The sequence below is a fragment of the Ursus maritimus genome, unplaced genomic scaffold (assembly GCF_017311325.1).
Source record: "Ursus maritimus isolate PB19 unplaced genomic scaffold, ASM1731132v1 scaffold_1, whole genome shotgun sequence".
Classification (NCBI taxonomy): Eukaryota; Metazoa; Chordata; class Mammalia; order Carnivora; family Ursidae; genus Ursus; species Ursus maritimus.
In genome coordinates, this window is record NW_024423343.1 from 43,529,933 (window position 1) to 43,555,027 (window position 25,095).

General features: G+C 35.6%; 1 protein-coding gene across 1 annotated transcript in view; it reads right to left on the bottom strand.

Moving 5' to 3' along the window:
* Positions 1-617: 617 nt before the first annotated feature.
* Positions 618-25,095, bottom strand: part of ANKAR (ankyrin and armadillo repeat containing) — a 67,641-nt gene continuing 43,163 nt past the window's right edge. The window contains exons 12-22 of the mRNA XM_040642961.1: positions 22,888-23,129; positions 22,346-22,499; positions 22,108-22,269; positions 15,931-16,037; positions 14,381-14,503; positions 9,169-9,327; positions 8,360-8,477; positions 5,908-6,017; positions 4,174-4,370; positions 2,185-2,231; positions 618-900 (exon numbers count right to left, since the gene is read on the bottom strand). Coding sequence (XP_040498895.1) covers positions 653-900; positions 2,185-2,231; positions 4,174-4,370; positions 5,908-6,017; positions 8,360-8,477; positions 9,169-9,327; positions 14,381-14,503; positions 15,931-16,037; positions 22,108-22,269; positions 22,346-22,499; positions 22,888-23,129 — 1,667 coding nt within the window. The 3' untranslated portion in view covers positions 618-652. The remainder of the gene's footprint in view (positions 901-2,184; positions 2,232-4,173; positions 4,371-5,907; positions 6,018-8,359; positions 8,478-9,168; positions 9,328-14,380; positions 14,504-15,930; positions 16,038-22,107; positions 22,270-22,345; positions 22,500-22,887; positions 23,130-25,095) is intronic.

Below are 25,095 nucleotides of genomic sequence, written 5' to 3' on the forward strand. Positions count from 1 at the left end.
CTCTCCCACTCCCCCTGCTTGTGTTCCCTCTCTCGCTGGCTGTCTCTGTCTCTGTCAAATAAATAAATAAAATCTTTTAAAAAAAAAGTATACATTTCTATATTTTGGGTTTTAAAACCCTCATGCATTTGTAGTATTTATCATTAAATATTTATCTCAACGTACTACAGTGAGTGTTAATATGTAGGCTATTTTGAATCAGGCCTCTTTCGCCCAGCATACCAATTTAAAAATGTTTCTAACATTTGATATAGATACACTAATTATGCCACTTGTGTCAGTTGCTGTATTTTAAGGTGTTAAGTGCAGGAAAATTCTATTTACTTTTTGAAACTATGACTCTGACCTGATGTTAAACTTCAGTAGACAGGCTAGAGAAAATCTGTTTAGTATCAATATCAATAACTTCCAATCAAAGTGTTTATACTCAGTTATATGTATTTTACTACAATTAGATTAAAATTAAAAGTAAAAAATTTGGGGGCGCCTGGCTGGCTCAGTCAGTAGAACATGTGACTCTTGATCTTGGGGTTGTGAGTTCGAGCCCCACATTGAATACAGACATTATTTAAAAATAAATTCTTTTTTAAAAAGTAAAGAATTTAAAAAGATTGCTCAGGAATTCTTTCATACTTTCATATTAATGCTTTTATTAGCCCTCTGCAGGCTCTAGGTTAGCTTTCTGTACATGTTTCCCAAGTTGGCTCAAAAACACTATTCTTGGTCTTGATACTTTTATGATATCTGATGAAATTGCAGGTGAAAAGGAAAAAATATTGTGAGAAACAGGGGTCTTTTTTGTTGTTTTGAAGAGTCCCATGAAGTTAGTTACAGGAGGTATTAAAGTCAAAGAATCTCTTGGCTGAATTTTAGATTTTAATTTTCTTCGGTGCTCTTTCCCTGAAAATTAGAGAGCCACAATTAAATGTCTCTTTCTTAAGCCCAAGAGCCCAAGAGCCCTAGATGTAGTCTCATTGCTTTTGGTTCTATATAGTTCTATTTTCTTCCAATCACTAAAACATACTAAGAATGGATGCATAACTTCCAGACTTTTAGGTGTCAGAGTGCAAAAATTTATGGGGCCAATATATGGTTACCAACGTTTTATTATGCCAAGTTGAGACTAATAAAAGAACAAATACCAATGTCATTTTGTAGCAGTAGGGATATCTTAACACCCAAAAGCAAGTGTAAAAGGTACTGTCTCAAAATGACACATTTTGTATTGAATGAAACTAACTTTATCAGAAACTTGCTATTGTCCTTATTTTTTCTTATGTTACCATAAACCTGTGAAAACATTATCAAACCATTAGTGGTACACAGATTGCTATTTAGAAACCAATATTAAAAAACAACACAAGAAAACAGTTATTAAAGTGTAGAAAAAAATGGGACTGACTTTATTCCTTTGTGTAAATTACTTCACTAAAGAAGATATACAAAAAAAATTCTTCTACTCATAATATTCATATATATAGCCTCCCACACAAACCTAGCTTTCATTACAGACTCCCTGAATAAGTGAAGTTCTCTCTTCTACTTTTTATTCTCCCCCTTTCCATTTTTGACTCTTACAAACAGATCTTGGCTTTTGAATGGTTCTGTCCTTGCCATAAGATAATATACCAAGTAAGACTGATATTGGTCCTACACTAAGCACACATGAATAAGCACTAAGCATATAAATTAAGTGAAAAAATAATTTATTTTCCCTATTACATGTCTAATAGGAATTGCTGAGTAACCTTATAAGATCTGGACTCTGATCTTGCCTAAAATCACTCAGCCAACATCTGCCAAATATATATAAAACCGTAGTGTATCAGTGGAAAAAATGTGGTCTCTACCCTAAGAGCTTACAGACAAGTTGTACAGGAAACAAAATAATAGCAAGATGGTAATTTAGGGCATACTCATGTGTTGTTTCAGTAATGACCTATTTCTATACATAGCTTAAAGAAAAAAAGTAAGAGGGGTTTCTGTCAAGGGATATAATAAGGAATGATTAAGATAGTCTTGTAAATGGGAAGATATTTCAAGTATACAGAATGACAAAGGCAGAGTTTACAGGTAAACTTTTTGGGGGGTAACCTCTACATTTTGAATTTTTAGAAATGGAACACAGAATTGTAAGGTGTCAGGGCTAGAAGTTACCTCAGAGACCAAAGAAAAATCAGTTACCTTTTTTAAAGACAGGAGTTATGGATGGTCCTCCATTTTTCTCTAGACTAAAAGGAAAACATGTTGATCACAAAAACTTTATTTTCAAAGCAATGGTTTACCAATAAAGTACTTCAGGCCAAAGAATAACAAGGTGTACCTAGTTAATATGGTGGGGGGGTGGCTCTTAAAAACAGTATTATTTTAAATCATCATCCTGTACATGTAACATAATATAGTTACAAAATTACAAAATTTCCCTGGTAATAAAATTTTATGTCTCGCTTAAAGTTAATATATTAAAGGTGGTTATCACAAATGTATAGCTGGTTAATTCGATGAGGAACATTTGCTGTTGTCCACTTTAATGAGGCACAGACTTCAGTCTGTCCATATGCCAACTTCATGGCCAGAACATGAAAGTAGCTAGCATTTAGGCTGAGTGCTTTCATACAGGGGTCAGTGAACACCAGCAAAAATTAGGCCTCTTTCCATACTTCAAATTTTGCGTATCCAAGGACTCTTCTAATCTGCTGTTCTTGGGGCTGGATGGGAGCATGGGAATAGAGAAGTAGTATATACACCAAAAAAATGCTATCATGATCCCAATCAGTGTACTTGCCAGTAGTGGTATCAAGGAACATTTCGTGGAAGGGTATTGTTATCCATCCCAAAGTTTCCAAACATGTCTTAATAATCTTTTAGCACATTTCCCATAGTTTCATTTAATCAAACTCCTTCACTGAATGGTTATGAAAATTACAGGGAATAGTCCATGTAAATACTCTAAGAAGAGTTCATAACAGTATTAGTTATGGGAGTAATTATTATTTGCTAACCAGTTACACCTCACGTGGTAACCATTCTTATAAGTTTACTGACTACTGGTCACTGCTTACAATCCTAAAAGTTGAGTGGTCACAATTCCAGAGGGTACCACTCACCCTCAGTCATTGTAGATTTGTATAGTTATTACACCTATTTTCCAGCAGATGACAGTAAAGTGTCCTAAGGAAAGGGCATCTTTCTCTAGTTTCCGAAAAGTTGCCATATGGGCTAGTTGTGGGAGTAATTGTGTAAAATAATACTTTTCATTATTTATCCTAAATTAATTTCTGAACCAGTATTATTTTTTTAACACTGTCAGTTACAGGAATTTAATTTAGACTTCCCTGTCTTACTATATAAAATTAGGTAACTAGTTTTGAGTTTTCAGTTTTTCCAAGAATTAAAGGGAAGATGTACTCATTTTTCTCTATACTGAAAATTGATTTACAGAACCTACAGTATTAGGTACAGTATTGGATCCTATTCTTTTCTATTATTATAGAGTAAATATCGTATCTTGAGTAGTTCTGTTCCACACACAAATAGTGCTAGTTGCGGAGAAGACTTGTAATTCAGCTACATCGAATAAAGAAAAGAAAATATGTCCATTCTAAGGAGATTCTCCTCTCCGTTTGCAGAAACTTAAGCTCTGATGAAACTCCAACACTGAAGCAAAATCCCCTGGATAAATAAATGCCTATCAGACTTTGCTGTAACTGCAGCCACTGGGTCTGATTTAGCCCTACCCTGGGAGTCTGGCCTACCTTTGAATGAAGTTCAAAGGTCTCTTGAACCTTTTGAACTTTTTTGATGATACCAAGGTCATGGTGGTATTCCTGGTTGGCTCGGGACTCCCAAGTATATCCCAAAAATGGTCTCCTGGATCAGACTTGGAAGCAACCGGAATCCCAAAAAGCTTTTCTGAAATGTGAATAATCTTGGCCAAATGGGATCCCCAAGATCTGGTTGTATTCTTGCCTTCACAAGCAGTTTTGTTGCTAAATCAGAATTAAAACAGGCTTTGGCAGTGGACATCTAGGATGCATTTTCTCTCATGGTATAGAGGGCATATATTCATTCATATCAGGAATAGCTCCCCTTGTTTGATTTTCCTTAAACTTTCTTACAAGTTCCTCTATTGATAATTTCTCTACTGCAATTTCACAAATATAGGCACAATACCTTAAGGAAGGAAGTCCCACTCGTTGTTGCATTTGAAATTCCTTTAAAAAGGCTGGGTTAATACTTGCATCTCTGTTGATATTATTTGTTATACGAAGGAACTGATTAGGCTTATTTCTGCATTCCTTTAATAGGATGCGGAAAGCATTTGCATTGTAAGTTAAGTAGCCAAGCGCACAGGAGCAAGCAGTGCGAACCTAAATGAAGAAACAATTCCTCCACTGAGCTTTATTCTTAAAATATCTAACAAAGTATTCTCACTAAACATTTCATAAGACAGTCTCTGTGGCTTTGCAGAGCAAACGTGTGTCAGCCGATGGCAACCTATCGATGGAAGCAGAACAGCCATATTTTTAGAGAAAGTTGTCAACCGCCATTGATTTCTAGTAGTTGTTCTCAGTCCAGACTGCATTTTAGAATCACCATCAGTTAAAAAAGAAAAAAAAAAAAAAAAAAAAGCCCACCAACTTTCTTGGGGGTAGAACCTGGGCATTCGTATTGTTTTTAAGAGTGCCGCAGGTGACTTAATATGCAGCCAGAGTGAGAACCATTGAGTTTGAACTAGGACACTGGGTCTCAGTCTTGATTGTATATTGGAATCCCCTTGATACTTATGAAAATTACTCAGTGCCTGGGTTCCATCCCTAGAAACTCTAATTATTTTGGGGTGCAGCCTGGACACTGGAATTTTTCAAAACTGCTCAGCTGATTGTAATAGGAAACCAGGTAAGAGACTACAGGATAAAAATAAGTTAAAAATAAGACACTCAGGAAAGCAATTCAATTTTCCACTGGCAAAAACCAAGTATCAGCCACAGGACTCCAGAAAAAGCAATCTTTCCTTTTTTGAAGGGAATACCCTCTGCCTGTGACCGTGAAATAATTAGGTTTTTCATATGATAAAAGTATATTTCTGGGCAGTTCTCAGAAAATCCATTAGTGGTGGCCTAAGAAATGCCATAGAATGAACATAAGCCAGGCCCATGCAGGGCACCAGAGGGTTGGTATACTGGTCTCTGCGTTGGCATCCGACTGCTGCATATGCCCGTGTATCTTCCATACCTTGAATAGTGGTCCCCAGTGTATGGTCCCGATACCAGCAGCTTCGGCTTCTAGGAACTGCTTAGAAACGCCCATTTTAGGGCCTAAACCAGATGTATTCAATAAGAAACACTGGGAATGGAGCCCAGCAAACTATGGTGTAACAAGTCCTCCAGGTGATTCCTGTGTATCCTGAAGTTGGAGAAACACTGCCTTACACCTGGGGGAGAGGGTAGGGGAAGGCTCAAGCAAACCACTACTCTGGCCTTCTTCATACTGTCACCTCTGATGCTGCTTGGCAGATAAGGAAAACTGCCCAACGGATTCCACTTTCATGAATTCCAAATAATCATAGAAATGACTTAGTGAGATCACAAAAACCGGTTAGTTAATAAGTTAGTAAGTTAGTAACCAGTTTTTGTGAGGTATTTTATAAATGGTTTAATTATAAATTTCTATATCATCAATGTACTTATTTGTATATTGAATCTCAAGTATTGAAGTTAAAACAAATGTGCACATTTTTTGGGAACCAGAATTATGGATGGCAGATGTAGTACTGGAAAAATCATCTAATTTTGAGTAACATGAACTATTATATAACATAGTTAACCTGTAGAGAAAGTAGCCCACAAAAGTGAGAGGCAATTACATTTTTAGAATATTCAATTATAGAATTACTTTTGTTTTTACCTCTTCTTTTCCTGAGTACAAATGATAGCAGAGCTGTTGGATTGTCCCTAATGTGGTAAATGCTTCTGGAATACCAGCTCTAGAATGAGCCAGGCTAGCTATTAAATTCCCTATAAATTAAATAAGAAAAAATGTGTTATTTAATTGATATAAACTGATACACTGTACTTTTGTTCATTTGCATATATTATACATCTAACAGAGCTGAGAAAAAGCGTGTATATATTAAATGTAGAATTCTTTCCCCAAAATTAGGATATGGTTTTCTGTCACAAACAGTAAAAGTTAATTAGTTTTATTTAAGAGTAGGGAATTTTGAAAATCAGAGTTGTTCTTCCCTATGGCTTCAGAATGTATTTTGTTTTGAGGTTTAGTGTTTTTTTAATGACTGTGAACATAATGACTGAACTACGATTAAAAAAATTTAGTATGTCCTTTTTGCAATTCAGATCACTTTGAGTTAAGAGCTTAATGGTATTGTAAGCCCAAGCAATGTATTAAATTTAAAATCATTGACATTTTTGGCATAAAAAGAAATGTTTGGAGGTTGAAGATAATAAAGTAGTTCAGTAGTCAAATAAATGTGCAACTACCAATTTAAAACTATTTCATGCGAATATTTGCTTAATTTTTAGAGCAATCATGATATTCTTTCACAATATTGCTGCTGTGTTGGAATAAGTGCAACACATGGGGCGCCTGGGTGGCTCAGTCGTTAAGCGTCTGTCTTCGGCTCAGGGCGTGATCCGAGTGCTGGGATCGAGCCCCACATTGGGCTCCTCTGCTGGGAGCCTGCTTCTTCCTCTCCCACTTCCCCTGCTTGTGTTCCCTCTCTCGCTGGCTGTCTCTCTCTCTCTCAAATAAATAAAATCTTAAAAAAAAAAAAGGAATAAGTGCAAACAGATTTTAAAATATAAATATTTCTACCCATATAAATGTGGATGGATACTTTATTGAAGTATTCATTGGGGTTTTGTTCTTGTATTCTTAAACCAAGGCCTTTGTATTTATTATTTCAGGATGGGGAGGGATGGATCATATGGCTTAAAGCAAAAAATGTCTAAAAATAACCTTTTGTTTTTCAGGCATATATTTTTAAAAGTCTATGTTTATAGAAGGCATTATTTTAGGTGAAAGGGAGAGAGGTGTCTTTAAAGATGAGGAATAAGAAATGGGGAACAATGGAGGCAGGCAGAGAATCTAGGATTAAGAAGGAGATAGTAGGAACAGGAGCTGTGTGTAAAGAATGGTTATGTGGTGCACATAGGAAAACTGGACACTTGGCAACAGAAATCCTAGTCTTTGTAAAACTTCCGTGCCTTTGGAGCCTCTTCTGGGAACCCTGTCAACTTAGACATTTAGCACAACACTTATTTTACATCATATCTGAGGCCCGAATATCCTGCTTTGCTTGGGATACCCCAGACATGCATATGACTCTGGAGATGCATATGACTATGATGGTGGAGTGCAAAGAAAGCCCAGTAATTTTTGAGATGCAGTTCCTACCAACCTGAGAAAATTAATATTTGAAAGCTAGTAATAATATAGTATTTCTTGCACACAGGAGTTTGTGGAGTAAAATTTAAACCCACTACGACTGTTTTTCAGAGTCAGAGAATTACTATGACTTGAATTAAGAATGCTATTTAAATAAGAATGTATTTAATAACTTAAACATGTTTCTTTCCTAGCTAGTTTCCATCAGAAAATTTTCATTTGCATGAATTTTCCTTCCTTGCCAAGCAAAAATAAAATTCTGTAGCAGCAAGTGTAATTTCCTTTCCTACCTTCAGTGATCCATTTCAGTTAAAAACCAAAGACCTTATTTATTTTTTGGTAGTAATCACTTCGTATGGTCATCATTCTGATACTGTTTCATATTGTGTTGAGAGTGATATATTAACGCAATTACCTCATTATGCATCTCGAAAATTAGCTCTAGAGTAGATATAGTTACGCAATTGCATCAAGTGTGCCAAGAACTCTCTTGGACTCTTTTGCTTTGCTATATTGCATAGCAACATAAGGAACTCTTAAATGTTACCAAAATGTGATGTTGATTAAAAGAAAACCAGACAGAGGTATAGAGGGATAAATCTGCCATAACTATTATAAATCGGCGTGTAAATTGCGTTGTTAGTAGCTCAGAGTTGGAATCTCATTTTATATTCTCGAAAAAATAATTAGGGGGTTGAAAAAGCAAGTAGGAAATCAAAAAGGCCATATTCAGAGTTTCCCTGCTTCTAGCTGAGGTGCAGAGTAGATTCCCACTATTCCAGGTAGACGTTGTGTGGAGTTCCATGTAGACCTACACCAGCTCATTCTTTAAACCATGTGACATAATATCAAGCTTATTATTTTACTATTGTTGATTACCCCAAAAAATTGTGTTGAAAATAGTTTTATGCAGAGGTAGTTTTATGTTAACCACCTTCCAGTTATTTCTTACCTGTCAAGGCAATAGTAGTGGAATGAACTGAATACAGACTATCAACTAAAATAGTAACACCTCTTGCAGACAAAGTGATATGGTCCACATCTATAATGACCTTAGCTAGGATGATAATCTGAAAACAAAAAGAAGCACAGAATCATTGAATGTTTTGTACTCTGCTTCTCTAAATAAGCTTTTATGTTTTTTGGTACTTCACAGGAAGGTAAGGGGAGTAATTTGGTACGACCCAGTAGAAGAAAAGCAAGTGGCAGGGGTTTGAATCAGAGTAGTTGTCACTATCTGATCACTGTGGTGAACGTGGCAGTCCACTGTACTCTTCCTACAATATTTGCAGCTTTTGATTCTTTCAAGTGTGGATTCATAGAAAATAGTTCTCCTACAGGTCACTGGATGGAAAAAGCAGCACCCAGATACATCCAGTTGTCGTAGGTTGAAGAATCAGTGTGATCAGCTAAAGCTCTGCAGTTGGAAAACGTGTCTTGGATACTACCTTGTTTCTCTGACTATAATATGGGGATGATGAAAATGATACTATCTGCCCATCAACCTGAAGGGTTGTTATAAGCATCAGATAAGATACAGAAGCAAAAAGTGCCTTGTAACCTGTAAAATTGTATATAAATGAAGATATCCTCATAAAGAATGGAGTTTTTATGAGGTGGAAAGGGCTGGTGTGAAAAATACTGTGAATTTTACAAATTGGTAAATGCTTTTCCAGATCAAAATTTTTTTCTCATTTTTAATAAAGTTTTGACTAAAAAGACATATTTATTGATTTGAAGTTTTAACTTCCAATTTTATACCTGAAATGCTGCCATTGCCTTCTCAGTTTCAACTGTTGATTCAAGAAAAGGTTCAAAGATTGATATGGTCATTATTCCACTTTCCAGTATTAAGTATTGTTGAAGGCGATTATTGAAGGCAAAAAGGGTTAATGCATAGCCTGCCCTTAAACAAATATCCTAGAAGAGGAGAAACATGCATTATCTTCAACTTAGTTCATTTATTATGTTACTCAAGGTAATAGATTTTGAATTCTTGCTCATTTAAATATATTGCATTCTTATCTCTGGGAGTAAAATATAACATTATTGGGGAAAACAGGTAATAGAGTTAACCCAGAATGTTACTGAACAGATAAAATAGAGAAGTAGGTTATGGTATCAAGGAGAAGAAGAGAAAGTAATTTTAATTTTCAGGGGGAATGTTAGGTTAATGATTATGCAAATAAACAAATAGTAACAGGAAATTCCATAATTCCATTAACCCTCAACTTTTTTGTTTTAACATATTTTAATTTTTATTTTCATTTCAACATTTCAAAGTAGACTTGATAAATCAAAACTTCCCTTGTATATAGCATGCTGTATATTACATTTTATGCATTGTGGGATGATCTCTATCATCTCTTTAAAAAAGTTCATTTGTAAAATTCTGTACTGTATTCTAAGGGGAAATAAAAAGAAAGATGATTTAAAAACCCATTTTAACATTCTGGGACTTGGTAAACAGAGCAAAAGCCAATTCTTCCTTAGAGCCAGTTCATTTGGCAAAGATGAACAAATATGGTAGATCTTCCAGAAAGATCAAAAAGAATTTTATCACTGTTATTTTTAATATTTTGTTTGAACAGTATAGTACAGAAAGAACCACTAATCTAGGGAGTTTTCTGCCACTGTTAATCATTTTATAAAAGTGCTATATGTACATACTAAAATATTTACCAATAAAATTTTATGATGGCTGAGATCTGCTTCAACAGTTTTATAGGATGAGGGGCTCCTGGGTGGCTCAGTTGGTTGGGCGTCTGAATCTTGGTTTTGGCTTAGGTCATGATCTCAGTGTTATGAGATCAAGCCCCACAGGAGCCCCATGCTCAGCAGGGAGTCTGCTTGAGGAGTCTCTCTCTCTGCCCCTCCCCCCACCCATGCATGTGCACACTTTCTCCCTCTCTCTCTGTCTCTCTCTCAAATAAATCTTTAACTAATAATAATAATATAGGAAGAGCAAGTGGGTGTATAGATGAAATAAGACTGGCCATGAGTTGATAATTGCAGAAGCTGAGTCATAGAAATATTTAAGTTCATTATGCTACTCTTTTATTCTATTTAAGTTTGAAATGTTCCATAATAAAAATTATGTACACACAAGTAGTCAACTGGACACAAAGCAAGAAGAAAGGTATTAGGAATACACAAAGAAATAGGGTCCAGTAAGTGAAGCAGGTGGGAACAGGCTGGGAAGAAAAGGAGAATGATTAGGAGTAGAGTTAGTAGTAGAAGAAAAAGGAGAAGGGTGTCCCTGAGGAATAGGGTAATGAGAATAAAATATGCAATGAACAGCGAAGAAAGGTGGCTTAGAGAGTTAGATCCAAATTCAGTCTCCTCATCCTATACTCCTCATATTCTTACAGCAGCACATCTCCATTTTTTCATATACTTCAGTAGAGTACAATTCTATATTTTAAAAAATAATGCAGTTGATTTCATGTCTCCCCTTTTAGCCTTCCTTTCTTCCTCCCAAATCCCCCAGAACAGAACTGACAGAGATAGTTGGCAGTTTTCTTCCCTGATTGCTAAATGCACTGCAGACAACAAAAGTTCTCAAAGTTCTCTGGGGTTAGTGCTATTCAAAGTATGGCCCATGCAACTAATATTTGATAAAGCAGGAAAAAACATCCGGTGGGAAAAAGACAGTCTCTTCAATAAATGGTGCTGGGAAAATTGGACAGCTACATGCAAAAGAATGAAACTTGACCACTATCTCACACCATACACAAAAATAAACTCCAAATGGATGAAAGACCTCGATGTGAGACAGGAATCCATCAAAATTCTAGAGGAGAACATAGGCAGCAACCTCTACGACATCGGCCAAAGCAACCTTTTTCATGACACATCCCCAAAGGCAAGAGAAACAAAAGATAAAATGAATTTATGGGACTTCATCAAGATTAAAAGTTTCTGCACATCCAAGGAAACAGTCAGAAAAACTAAGAGGCAGCCCACGGAATGGGAGAATATATTTGCAAATGACACTACAGATAAAGGACTGGTATCCAAGATCTACAAAGAACTTCTCAAACTCAATACACGAGAAACAAATAAATCAAAAAATGGGCAGAAGATATGAACAGACACTTTTCCAATGAAGACATACAAATGGCTAACAGACACATGAAAAAATGTTCAAAATCATTAGCCATCAAGGAAATTCAAATCAAAACCACACTGAGATACCACCTTACGCCAGTTAGAATGGCAAAAATAGACAAGGCAAGAAACAACAATTGTTGGAGAGGATGTGGAGAAAGGGGATCCCTCCTACATTGTTGGTGGGAATGCAAGTTGGTACAGCCACTCTGGAAAACAGTGTGGAGGTCCCTTAAAAAGTTAAAAATTGAGCTACCCTATGATCCAGCCATTGCACTACTGGGTATTTACCCCAAAGATACAGACGTAGTGAAGAGAAGGGCCATATGCACCCCAATGTTCATAGCAGCAATGTCCACAATAGCTAAATCGTGGAAGGAGCCGAGATGCCCTTCAACAGATGACTGGATTAAGAAGTTGTGGTCCATATATACAATGGAATATTACTCAGCTATCAGAAAGAACGAGTTCTCAACATTTGCTACAACATGGACGGCACTGGAGGAGATAATGCTTAGTGAAATAAGTCAAGCAGAGAAAGACAACTATCATATGATTTCTCTCATCTATGGAACATAAGAACTAGAATGATCAGTAGGGGAAGAAAGGCATAAAGAAAGGAGGGGTAATCAGAAGGGGGAATGAAACATGAGAGACTATGGACTATGAGAAACAAACTGAGGGCTACAGAGGGGAGGAGGGTGGGGGAATGGGATAAGCTGGGGATGGGTAGTAAGGAGGGCACATATTGCATGGTGCACTGGGTGTTATACACAACTAATGAATCATCGAGCCTTACATCGAAAACCGGGGATGTACTGTATGGTGACTAGCATAATATAATAAAAAATCATTATAAAAAAAAAAACAAAAAAACAAAAAAACAAAGTATGGCCCATGGACCAGTGATAGTCCGCAAAATGGTTGACAGTAGGATTACAGAAACTGGGAATTAGCATTTAAAAGGAACAGCTTTGGGACGCCTGGGTGGCTCAGCCTGTTTAAGCTTGTGTTCAGCTCAGGTCAGGACCCCAGTGTCCTGCTTCTCCCTCTGCTTGCTGCTCCCCCTGCTTGTGCACTCTCTCTCTCTCTCTCTGACAAATATTTTTAAAAATAAAAAAAGGAACAGCTCTTCCTTATAGTTAAATACCAATTAATAAATATACAAAGAAGATGATGTTTATAGCTGCATTATCAACAACAGCCAAATTATGGAAAGAGCCCAAATGCCCATCAACTGATGAATGGATAAAGAAGATATGTATATTTACAATGGAATATTACTCACCCATAAAAAGAATGAAATCTTGCCATTTGCAATGATGTGGATAGAGCTAGAGTGTATTATGCTAAGTGAAATAAGTCAGAAAAAGATAAATACCATATGATTTCACTCATAAGTGGAATTTAAGAAGCAAACAAACGGGGGGAGTGGGAGAAGAAAACCAAGAAACAGATTCTTAAACTATAGAGAACAAACTGATGGTTACCAGAGGGCAGGGGATGGGGGGAATGGGTTCAATGGATGATGGGGATTAAGGAGGGCACTTGTGATGAGCACCAGGTGTCATATATAAGTGTTGAATCATTAAAGTGCACACCTGAAACTAATATTACACTGTATGAACTAACTGGAATTTAAATAAAAACTTGATTTAAAAAAAAGAGGAAGAATTTTTTTTAATTGCCATTAGGCAAATACCACATAATCATTGTTGCATCCATGGATGCTAAAATTGGTGAGCAAAAGTACATGCAAAACAGAATATTTGCAAAGCCTCAAAGTGTCTCACCTCAAGAAACTTGTTAATTAAAAAAGGGAAGTACAGGACTTTATAGTGGAGAAATATGGCAGACACTACTTTAACCAAGTACCCAAAGTCAGCACTGCCCGTTATAAGACTAACAGCAGCATGTACCTCCTGAAATAATGCACTGGGCAGTGAGTGAAGACCGCATCATTTCTGCGGTTTTCTTGCCAAAGAGCACCACCTCAATTTAATCATGAGAAAACATCAGATAATTCAAATTGAGGGACATTCTACAAAGTAACTGGTGTGGACTCATCAAAAATGTCAAAATCATGGAAGATATGTAAAATCATGAAAGGCAAAGGATGTTGTTTCACAGATTGAAGGAAACTAAAGGGACATAACAACTAGATGTAATAGGAGATCCTGGATTGGATTCTGGAAGAGAAAAAGGACATTGGTGAAAAAATTGGCAAAAATTAGATAAAATTTGCAGATTAGTTAATTATATGATATCAATGTTAATTTCCTTATTGATATCCAGGAAAGCTGGATAAAGGATATGCTAGAACACTCCATACTATTTTTTGCAAAATTTTAGAAAATCTGAAATTATTTCAAAACTTAAAGTTTTTGTTTTATTTTTTTGTTATTTATTATTATTATAATGGTCAGTTAGCCAACATGTAGTACATTATTAGTTTTTGATGTAGTTTGTTTTTGTTTTTAATTATCCTCCCCATAACAGATTGTTGGGGAAAAGCTTTCCTTCATCACTAATAGTTTGAGAAGCACCACTCTGGAATACTGGGTAAGAAATAGATGACTGAGAGTTGAAAGGTCATGAAATTAGGAAAAAGTTTCAATGCATCCAGGACAGAAGAGATTTATTGGTTCTTGGAGCATTAAAATTGCTATATTTCAAAGAAGAAATATGACAACTATGAAAAATATGGAACAGTATTATTTCATCATTACAAACCAATGACCTACCAAAGAGATTTTACATTTCTTATGTAATATATTTAAGTGTTGCTGTGAAAGACTTATCATTTGACAATGTGGTCTAAAAACCTTTCTACAAGAGTTCTAACATTTTACAAAGGTATTACCTTATCTGGTGAGTGAAGAAGATAAAGGACATCAGCATACTTAAATCCTTCAGTTTCTTGTAATTCATTCTGTAACAGATCATTCCCTAGGACAATGCATGCCAAGGAAAATGCCACTTCAACCTAAATATGTGGTTTTCAGAAATTAATTTATTTTTCACTCATGGTTTATCAAATGACATATTTCATTACACATTCACATGGGATATACTAATTCAAAGATAATATATAATTCATTGAATCCAGTTCTCTAATATTTAGAGAGTGGCATTTATAATGTCTGGAGGCACGTCCCTTATAATTTTTAACAGCTGGGAAAATACCCTTCCTCTGTGTGCTGTTGGCACAACCACACAGCTCCACTGGAGGGCGTGGGGGGAGGCAACCAGAGCCAGCCAGAAATGTGTGGAGGTATTGTTCTTTAAGTATTACACTGTACATTTCTATGAAAAATGAATTTGAAAAGCATGATTATTACTGCAAAAATATTTGTTTACTATAGAATCGTATTTGAAGAAAAGTACTGAAATGTACTTATGTTCTGTTTTTAACAAGTTGAGAAACTCATTGAAAATATATACTGAAATATGGATGGATGCAATTGAAGTAAACTGTTTTGCCATGAAATTGCATGTTTTAAAATAAAAATGTATTTTTATGTGGCATTTTCCATAGTCTTATGAAATTTATTTGTACTTTGAAAGTCAATGTAGTTTTTACATATAATTCAAGCCAAAAAATTGCTAGCATATGCTCCTTCCTTTTGTATCCCTAATCAACTCCTACAATAGAATAATCTCTCTCATAGCCAGAAAAACCACATAACTTATTAACATCTTTTCTGATAATACATTCCTTAAAATAAATAATGCTGTATTTACTTACATATTTCTGTTTTCTCATTTCCAACAGAACTCATACCAAATTTTGAAGAGAAAATATATTTTTTGTTGTTATAATTTCCTGCCTGGTTAACTCTACATGTCCTAAATTTCCAAAGCTTTGGTTTTGAGGATTTGAATAGATGCGAACATCATTTTATTAAAGGCAGTTTGCTAGAAGTAAGTGGAAGAGTGAGTGACTCTTAAACAACTCATAAGTTGTTCGTATTGAGAAAACCGTTGCTGCTGGCCAACACAGGCTGCTTGGTAGAAGGTAAAGCTGTTTTGATGGTATAAGACTGGTAGTAATCACTTATATTTGAGAAATTTGGCTACATAAAGCATACATCCTCATTATCCCCACCCAGTTTTAGCAACCAATATCTGAGGAAGAAGGGGAGAAATTCTGTGAATAATCAAATATCTGAGGAATAAAACTTATTTGATGAGTAAAGACAAGATTTAATTATTTGAAAATTTAATATTTTAATAAAATTTACTATTTTATAGCAATTTCTTAATTTAAAACTTCTAGGATTTTGTTTAAAATGTTAAATTTTTTATTATACTTGTGAATTTAAATAGAGACAAATTATTCTCAAAAAGTCATAGTTCTGTTAATTTTTACTATATCAGAAAAAAAAAAACACCTTAAAACCTTTTATATACCTTGATGTTAGGAGAAGGGTGATTTCTCAGTAGCTGAATAAGTACTGGAAAGGCATTTTCCTCTACAACGAATTGTTGACTGATAGGATTGCTTGTATGGGCGACACCTATAAGAATATACACATCAATAAGAACATTTCTTTCCATCTTGGAAATGGTAAAGTCAAACACAGCTTGATATGTTGGGTTGGTTAAGTGTTCTTGCATAATATGGTTAATAAGTTACAAAAGGAAATGCTATATCTTACTGGATATTTACCCCAAAGATACCAATGTAGTGATCCCAAGGGGCACCTGCACCCCAATGTTTATAGCAGCAATGTCCACAATAGCCAAGCTATGGAAAAAATCCAGATGTCCATCAACAGATGAATGGATAAAGAAGATGTGGGGTGTGTGTGTGTGTGTGTGTGTGTGTGTGTGTGTGTAATGGAATAATACACAGCCATCAAAAATGAAATCTTGCCATTTGCAATTATGTGGATGGAAGTAGAGGGTATTATGCTAAGTGAAATAAGTCAATCAGAGAAAGACAATTACCATACGATCTCACTGGTATGTGAAATTTAAGAAACAAGGCAGAGGATTGTAGGGAAAGAGAGGAAAAATGAAACAAGATGAAACCAGAGGGAGACAAACCATAAGAGACTCTTAATCTTAGGAAACAAACTGAGGATTGCTGGAGGGGGAAGGAGGTGGAGGGGATGGGGTAACTGGGTGATGGACATTGGAGAGGGTATGTGTTGTAATGAGCAGTAATTATATAATGCTCATTACATAAGACTGATGAATCACAGATGTGTACCCCTGAAACAAAAATAATACATTAAACATTAATTGAATTTAAATTTAAAAAAGGAAATGCTATATCAACATTATTTTACCTGAATTAATTTTTTAAAAAGCAAAATGGATAAACATGGAAAAATTACTATTAAAAATGTGGATGTTTTCTACCAGTTACAAAACCAAGAAATGAGAAATGCTAGACTATCAAAGAATAATAATATAATAGCTATCATTTATTGAAGATTTATTATTTGTAAGATACTTAAGCTTATAGTTGCTATTGTATTCCATAAAAAATTATTTTTATAAAAATGACTAAAGGGGCGCCTGGGTGGCACAGCGGTTAAGCATCTGCCTTCGGCTCAGGGCGTGATCCCGGCATTATGGGATCGAGCCCCACATCAGGCTCCTCTGCTATGAGCCTGCTTCTTCCTCTCCCACTCCCCCTGCTTGTGTCCCCTCTCTCGCTGGCTGTCTCTATCTCTGTCTAATTAAAAAAAAAAAAAAAAAAAATGACTAGAGTAAATCACCTGGTTAAAATTTCTAGATTCCTTAAATACACATACTAAAGAGATAATTTTACTGTCTCCTTTTATAATACTTTAACTTATAGGCCTAATCTCAGTTTAAAAACTTGTCATCTCCGCCTAGTGGATATACAAATAATTTGAATTCTGTTCTTTTGCCAACAAAAACCACAACATACACAGCAGTTTTATATACTTAAATATAAATACAAGATCAGACCTCTCTCTGAACAATGAAGAGAAGTCACTTATCATCTGGGGAAGTTTGCAGGAACTGGAGGAAATAGAAGGAGAAAAGAACATGCTTGTTTCCTTGCCCACTACCCTCACACTGGCCACCCAGGGTGTACACAGACATTGATTACATGAATATTCTTGATTCAGCTGACAGGTCTTGAATGCCTAATTCATCAGGAACCGAGGAAGTAGAGTTAAAAAGAGGAATTAGGGGGTGCCTAGGTGGCTCAGTCAGTTAATGTGTGACTCTTGATTTCAGCTCAGGTCTTGATCTCAGGGTCACGAGTTCAAGCTCTACACTGGGCTCCACGCTGGGTGTGGAGCCTACATAAAAAAAAAAATGGAAAAGAGGAATTAGAATCTCTGCCTCCAAGGTATTTATATTCTATAGGGGAAGCAACTATTTAAATACATGATTTCAGGACATGCAATGAGTGCTTTAACAGGCGTATAGAAAAATACGTTTGAAGCACAGAAACGGGATTGCTCACTTCAGAGTAAGTGGAAAAGGAGTAAGCAAGGAGATTTCCAAGAGTGAAGGTGCTGGAGGTGGGGCCACCCAAAATGAATATTTTTAATAATAATGCCTTGATAATGATGATGGCAGTGTGATAAAAATACCACCGTCAAATCTTTGAATCATCGCATGTTAATAATGGGATGAAACTCCATTAAGCTGAGAAAAGAACCACTATAAGCAGCAGGCTGAACAATTGTCAGAGCTCACAAAATGCTAGGAATGGTTTGTGTTCTCTGGGCAGACTTCAGATACCTCATAATTCAAGGGAATATATAAGGAATTAAGTCCTTGGAACAATATCATCTTAATAGTGGAGTTAAGTTAGTTCCAGAGTGAAGGCTGCTCTAGACTCGTCCTAACAAAGCTTGAAAGCTAGCTACAAAAGGAGCAAACTGATCCCAAGTAAGATAACTGCATGCCAGAACAGAACCTAACTCCCTTTAAAGGAAAACAATAAAATCCAGCATCTATCAGTTTACAACTAACAATGTCCAGCATTCAACCAAAACTTATTATGCATAATTTTAAAATACGAAATACCTAAGATAAAATATATACAAGAATTGTGTATTGGAAAATAGGAATCATCCCTGAGAGATATTAAAGAAGACCTAAACAAGTAGAGAGACATACTGTGTTTATAAAGACCTAATATTATTGAGAAGTGTGTTCTCCACAAATTTATTTATAGATTTCATGCAATTCCAATCAAAATAATAGAAGATCTTTTTCAGAAATTGACAGATTAATTTTTTGAATTATATGGAAATACAAAGGACCTAGAATAACCAAAACAACTTTAAAAAAGAATAGCAAGGATGAAGGACTCATACTTCCTACTTTCAAGATTTACTGTAAACGTCCAATACTTAAGACTGAGTATAGCATAAAGATAGACAAATAGGTAAACAGAACAGAATAGAAAGTCCAGAAATTGACTCAGAAAAATTCAATGGAGGAAAAGATAATCTTTTCAATAAATGGGGCTGAAGCCTGGATAGCCATATGCAAAAAATAAATAAATAAATCATGGCCATATGCAAAAATTAACTCAAAATGGATCATACATCTAAATACAGAGGAAAACAGAAAACCTTTATGATCTTGAGTTTGGCAGAAGTTTCTTAAGGAGGACACAAAACCTACAAACTAAAAATTTTTAAATATCAATAAATTGGACTTTATCAAAATTAAAAACATTTGCTCTTCAAAAGACCCTGTTACAAAAATGGAAGGACACACCATAGACTGGGAATATGCAAAACATACATCTAACAAATGATTTGTATCTAGAATATATAAAGAATGTTTACAATTCAATAAGACAACACAATTTTTAAAATGGGCCAAATAACTGAACAGACACTTTACCAAAGAGGATATACAAATGGCAAATAAGCACATGAAAAGATGTTCTGCATCATTAATCATTAGGGAAACGCAAGTTAAAACCACAATGCGATGAGATTTACTTCATTCCCACTATAATGGCTAAAATCATACTAAGTGAAACTGCTGGATGTGAAACTGCTGGAACTTTCATACGCTGTGAGTAGGAATCAAAGTTAACACAACTTTGAAGACCAGTCTGGCAGTTTTTCTAAAAGTTAAACATACACCTACTATATGATCCAGCAATCCTATTTTTAGGTATATACCCAAGAGAAATGAAAACATTTGTGTCTGTACAAAGACTTATACACCAATGTTCATAGTAGTTTCACATATAATAGCAAGAAATTGGAAATAATCTAAATGTCCATCAGTGGGTGCATGGATAAACAAATCATAGTATATCCATATGTATTAGTCAGGGTTTCCCAGAAAAACAACCAACAGGATATGTATGTATTTAGGTAGATAGGTAGGTAGTAACTATATATATAAGTCATAAAATTATCCATCATACCGTACAATGGAATCCTACTCAGCATTTAAAAAGTGAACTACTGATAAAATAATATGCATAAATATCAAAATAGCTATGTCGAGTGAAAGAAGAAAAAAAGTATAGCAGTATAATCCACTTACATAAAATTCTAGAAAATACAAACTAATCTATTATGATAGAAAACATCACTGTTTCTCTGGGGATGGGAGTGCAAAGAGGGAGGGATTACAAAGGCACACAATGAAACCATTTGGGGTGGTGGTTATATTCATTTATTTGACTGTTGTGATGGTGTCACAGCTGAATGCATATGTTAAAACTCAACAAATTGTATGGTTTAATGTATTTTTTTTTTTTTTAAAGATTTTATTTATTTATTCGACAGGATAGAGACAGCCAGCGAGAGAGGGAACACAAGCAGGGGGAGCGGGAGAGGAAGAAGCAGGCTCATAGCGGAGGAGCCTGATGTGGGGCTCGATCCCATAACGCCAGGATCACGCCCTGAGCCGAAGGCAGACGCTTAACCGCTGTGCCACCCAGGCGCCCCTAATGTATTTTTATATTTTATTCTATTGTATATTTTATTTAAATATTTTATTGTGGGGTGCCTTTGTGTCTCAGTCGGTTAAACATCTGCCTTCAGCTGAGGTCATGATCTCAGGGTCCTGGGATCAAGTTCTGCATGGGGCTCCCTGCTCAGCGGGGAGTTTGCTTCTCCCTCCCAGCCCCCCATGCCCTCATGCTTGCACACACACACGCTCCCTCTCTCTCTCTGAAATAAATAAAATCTTTAAAAATAAATAAATATTTTATTGTATGTAAACTATTTCAATAGGTCTTAAAAAACCCACATTTAAAATTTTCTAGGCATGCAAAGAAGTAGGAAAATATGATTCATAATCGGGGGAAAAGTCAGCCAATAGAAAGAGACCCAGAAATGATTACAGGGATGTTAAAACAGCTATTTTAAATATGTTACATATGTTCAAGAGCGTAGAAGAAAATATGAACATGGTGAGGAAGAAAAAGGGAGGTGTGTGTGTATGTGTAACCAGTCTAAACTAGTAAATTTGAAATGAAGAGTTTTCTTCCATAGTTCTGCTGGAGATCCCTTGGTCTACGGCAAATGTAGACAGGTTTGTAGACAGCTTTGAAGTGAACTAATGAGAAGAAATTGCATTTGTGCGCACACACACACACAGTATCTTTGCATATATGTTATCATCTATTAGAATTTTAGAAATATCTATAAATCTATAAAGCCTCTGGCTAAAAAAAGAAACATTATTTTGTCTGACTGACTGCCTTGGAGCTTTAATGAACTTCTGCAACGTAGCTTTTTCAAGCAAGGAGAAAAAATCTTTTTTGAACCAATTCCTACATTCTTCATTCAGCTACACTATTTTTTGAGGAAATGCAATCAACTACATATGAAGATTTTTTTCTTATCTATCAGAAACAGTCTACAATCACCTTCATATGTTCATGAAGATCAGCAAAGAACTCAAATTTTTATTTTTGGTAGCTCAATTACTGACAATTCCACAACACTTTCACAGATATCCCGAAATGTTAATTACTTTGCAATGAAAGAAACAACTAGACCTACTGGCCACTTTTTTTTTTTTAAAGATTTATCTATTTGAGAGAGAGAGAGAGTGAGCGAGAGAGAGGAGTGAGGGAAGGGGCAGAAGGAGAAGCAGACTCCCTGCTGAGCAAGGAGCCGGGACTGCGACTGTGGGGCTCAATGCTGGGCCTCCAGGACCATGGCTTGAGCCAAAGGCAGATGCTTAACTGACTAAGCCACCCAGGTGCCCCCTGGCCACTTTATAAAGAAAGAATCATCACGGAAAAAGACTGGAATTGAAAAATGTGCCCCAGCATGAGAAACTCTATATAAAACATATAGTTCTTAAGATTTGAAAGAAGAAATATTTTTCTCTTAAACAATGAGACTAAACAATAAAACAATGAGATTCCTTTACCTCAAAACAGCCGAAGCTCATTGTCCTCATTATCCTTTTTAGCCAGAGTTGAAGGGCAAAGCTGATAAAAAATTCCTAATTACACCACTTTTACTCATTAAGGTCTTAGAGGAAAAAAATGGTAAGCCTTTTATGGATTAAATATGATTTAGGGCTTTATCAATGGGCACAGAGAGGAAATGCAGTATCTTACTGATATTTTAAGAATTGAGAAAAAAATTTACCAACCAATACAAATGGACCCCACTGCTCTGATGACACTCAGAAGTGTGCCTTCAGCTATGTTACTCATCCTCAGCAAGCGAACCAACGGCGCGATTCCGTTCCCTTCACATATTTGATTTTGATGCATCCTGCTGTCCTTGCTTAGAGCGATGACTGCTTCACCTCCTGGTCGAGAAAAGCAAGAACTATGTCTGATGCTTCCATGCGCTGCTCTACATTGTGCAAATTTATACATACTTACCAACGTACTGCATTTTAGTGGATGGTGACAAAAGCATATTTATTATAAAGTTGTAGCCAATCTGTTCTGCCATATACTTCTGTTGTTTCAGGGTTTGTCCTGCCAAGGCCCAGAGGGCTACAGCTCCTTGTTCCTTAACATCTATTTGAAACGCCTATTAAAAAAAAATATTCCGTTCTTGCAATAAGCAGTTATTGAACACTGTAGGAACATTTTATAAAAAGTTTATTCTAGGGGTGCCTGGGTGGCTCAGTTAAGCGTCTGACTCTTAGTTTTGGCTCAGGTCATGATCTCAGGGTCATGAGATAGAGCCCTGTGTTGGGCTCCACACCAGGCACAGAGTCTGCTTGAGATTCTCTCCCCTTGCCCCCAATACGCTCGCACTCTCTCTCTCTCTCTCAAATAAAATAAATTAATTAATTAAATAAAATCTTTTTAAAAAAGTTTATTCAAGAATTGGTTTTAGTTTTCTTTTCACTTTACTAAATTCAGTATTGAATACTTTGTCTAAGAAAAATGACAAGTTATCATAAAATTCCTACCTTGAGGAGTTTTAAAAGATATTTACTTAATGATTTTTCCAGAAATGCTCTCTGTATACTTGGGTTGTAACTAGCCAGTGATTCCACAGCCATAGCACCCTTCACTTGGACACTAAGTTGTTTCCCTTTAAAAAGAGCCACCAGAGGCGGAATGGCTCCTTCCATAGCGACAGCAACCTGAACATCCCTATTGTCACGGGCAACCTCAGCAATCGTAGCAGAAGATACCGCCTTCAACACATCTTCAAATGAATTCAAGAAACAGTTACGTAAACCTTTTAAAAATGTAAAAATGGAACTTCTCATTAGATTCCATAAGATCAAACTTAGAGTGTATAGAAAATTTAGAAAATAAACAAACAGAAATAAAACTGTCCAGATTCTCACCACCCAAACACAAATATTTCATTTAATCTTATTCACTTTTTAAAGGAAAAGACATATTTAATTCGTGTTATAGACATATTTAATGTAGTTGTACTATAAGCACAATATCCTACATTTTAATTTACCAGCAAAACATTTTCCTATTCTTTATGAACACCAGTGTCTCCTGAATATTTCATTAATCAGTGTATTACATTTCCTTATCCATTTACCTCTTTAAAAAATACATGTCATTTCCAGCTTTTCAGTTTTAAACAATGTTTAGGAGAAATCTTGATACATAAGGTATTTTTCCTTCTGTTCTTTCCCTTAGTATAGAGTCCAGGAATTACTGGAATAATTTAATACATCACTGTAAATTACTTTCCAAAAATGATAATTGCATCTTACCCTTCCATAATTGGAGTATGAGCGTTTCAATGTTGTTGTACATTTTTAAGTATAGATATTATCATTAAGAATAGATACATACATTTAGCTAATTTAATAGGCAAAAAACCGTATCTCCTTTTATTTCATATTTTTGGTTACTGGTGAATCTAAATAGTTTCATAAATGTTTATTAACCAGTTGTATTTGCTCTCTTTAAAACTTACAGAAAAGTTGCAAAAGCAAGTCCGAGAACTCCCTCAAGAGTTAGCAACAATTGATACACTTCCGTCTATTTTTTTTTAGCATTTTCTTACCTTCTGTCATGATGTTTCAATCTTATCACATACCTGCTCTGCTCCAGCCCTGAAATTAACCATTTCTTCAAGAAGTTCTGTTTCCTTTTAATGAGGAATTGTACTTATTCCATTGCTACTGAAATATCATTGCTTCTAGACTCTCTTAGCAGACAAAACCAGGAAAATATATATATTTCCAATTTTCCAATTCCAGCCCAACCCCACAGGACTTATTACCTTTCCATATTCTGTATACTTCTTTTTACAGTGAGAACCCAATACTATCAACATATTTACTTATTTGTTTCGTTCTACAATACTTAGAACACAGGTGCAGAGCTGTTTCACCCATATCACTATGAAATACAAACCCACTAAGAAAAATTCAAGATATGTTTGCAGTTATTTTTTTTCCTCCCTTGACTGAGGCTATATAGTCAAGTGCTGTGTTCACTGGTTTTGTTTTCTTTTTTTAAGCAGGCTCTACACCCAGCATGGAGGCCAATGTGGGGCTTGAACTCGCAACCCTGAGATCAAAACCTGAGCTGAGATCAAGAGTTGGATGCTTAGCTGACTAAACCACCCAGGCACCTGTGAAGGGCTGTGTTCAAAAGTCACATAACAAAAGCGTCTTCCTTCGTCTCAGGGCATGATCCCGGCATTCTGGGATCGAGCCCTACATCAGGCTCCTCCGCTGGAAGCCTGCTTCTTCCTCTCCCCCTCCCCCTGCTTGTGTTCCCTCTCTTGCTGGCTGTCTCTATCTCTGTCAAATGAATAAAAAATCCTTAAAAAAAACAAAAACAAAAGTCACTTGTATTCACCTTTTTCTTCTTCTTGTAAAGTCTTTATGTAATTCATTTGAAATTTAGTTGGGTTCATTTGTTTCTGCTTGTTTTCAATTTTAGTTTCCCCTTGGTAGCCTTAAGGATCTAATGCGTTTTTTTTCTAATATGTAAGACATATGTTTCCAAACATCAAAACTGTACAGAAAGTGTTTTTGTATTCAAATAGGCAGACTCTAAATGTAGCATTTGTTCTTTCATAGACTATTCAGGTTACTTATCTCTGTTAAGGCCTTAATGTTTATATATATATATATATATATATATATATATATATATATATACACACACAATGTATATATATATATATA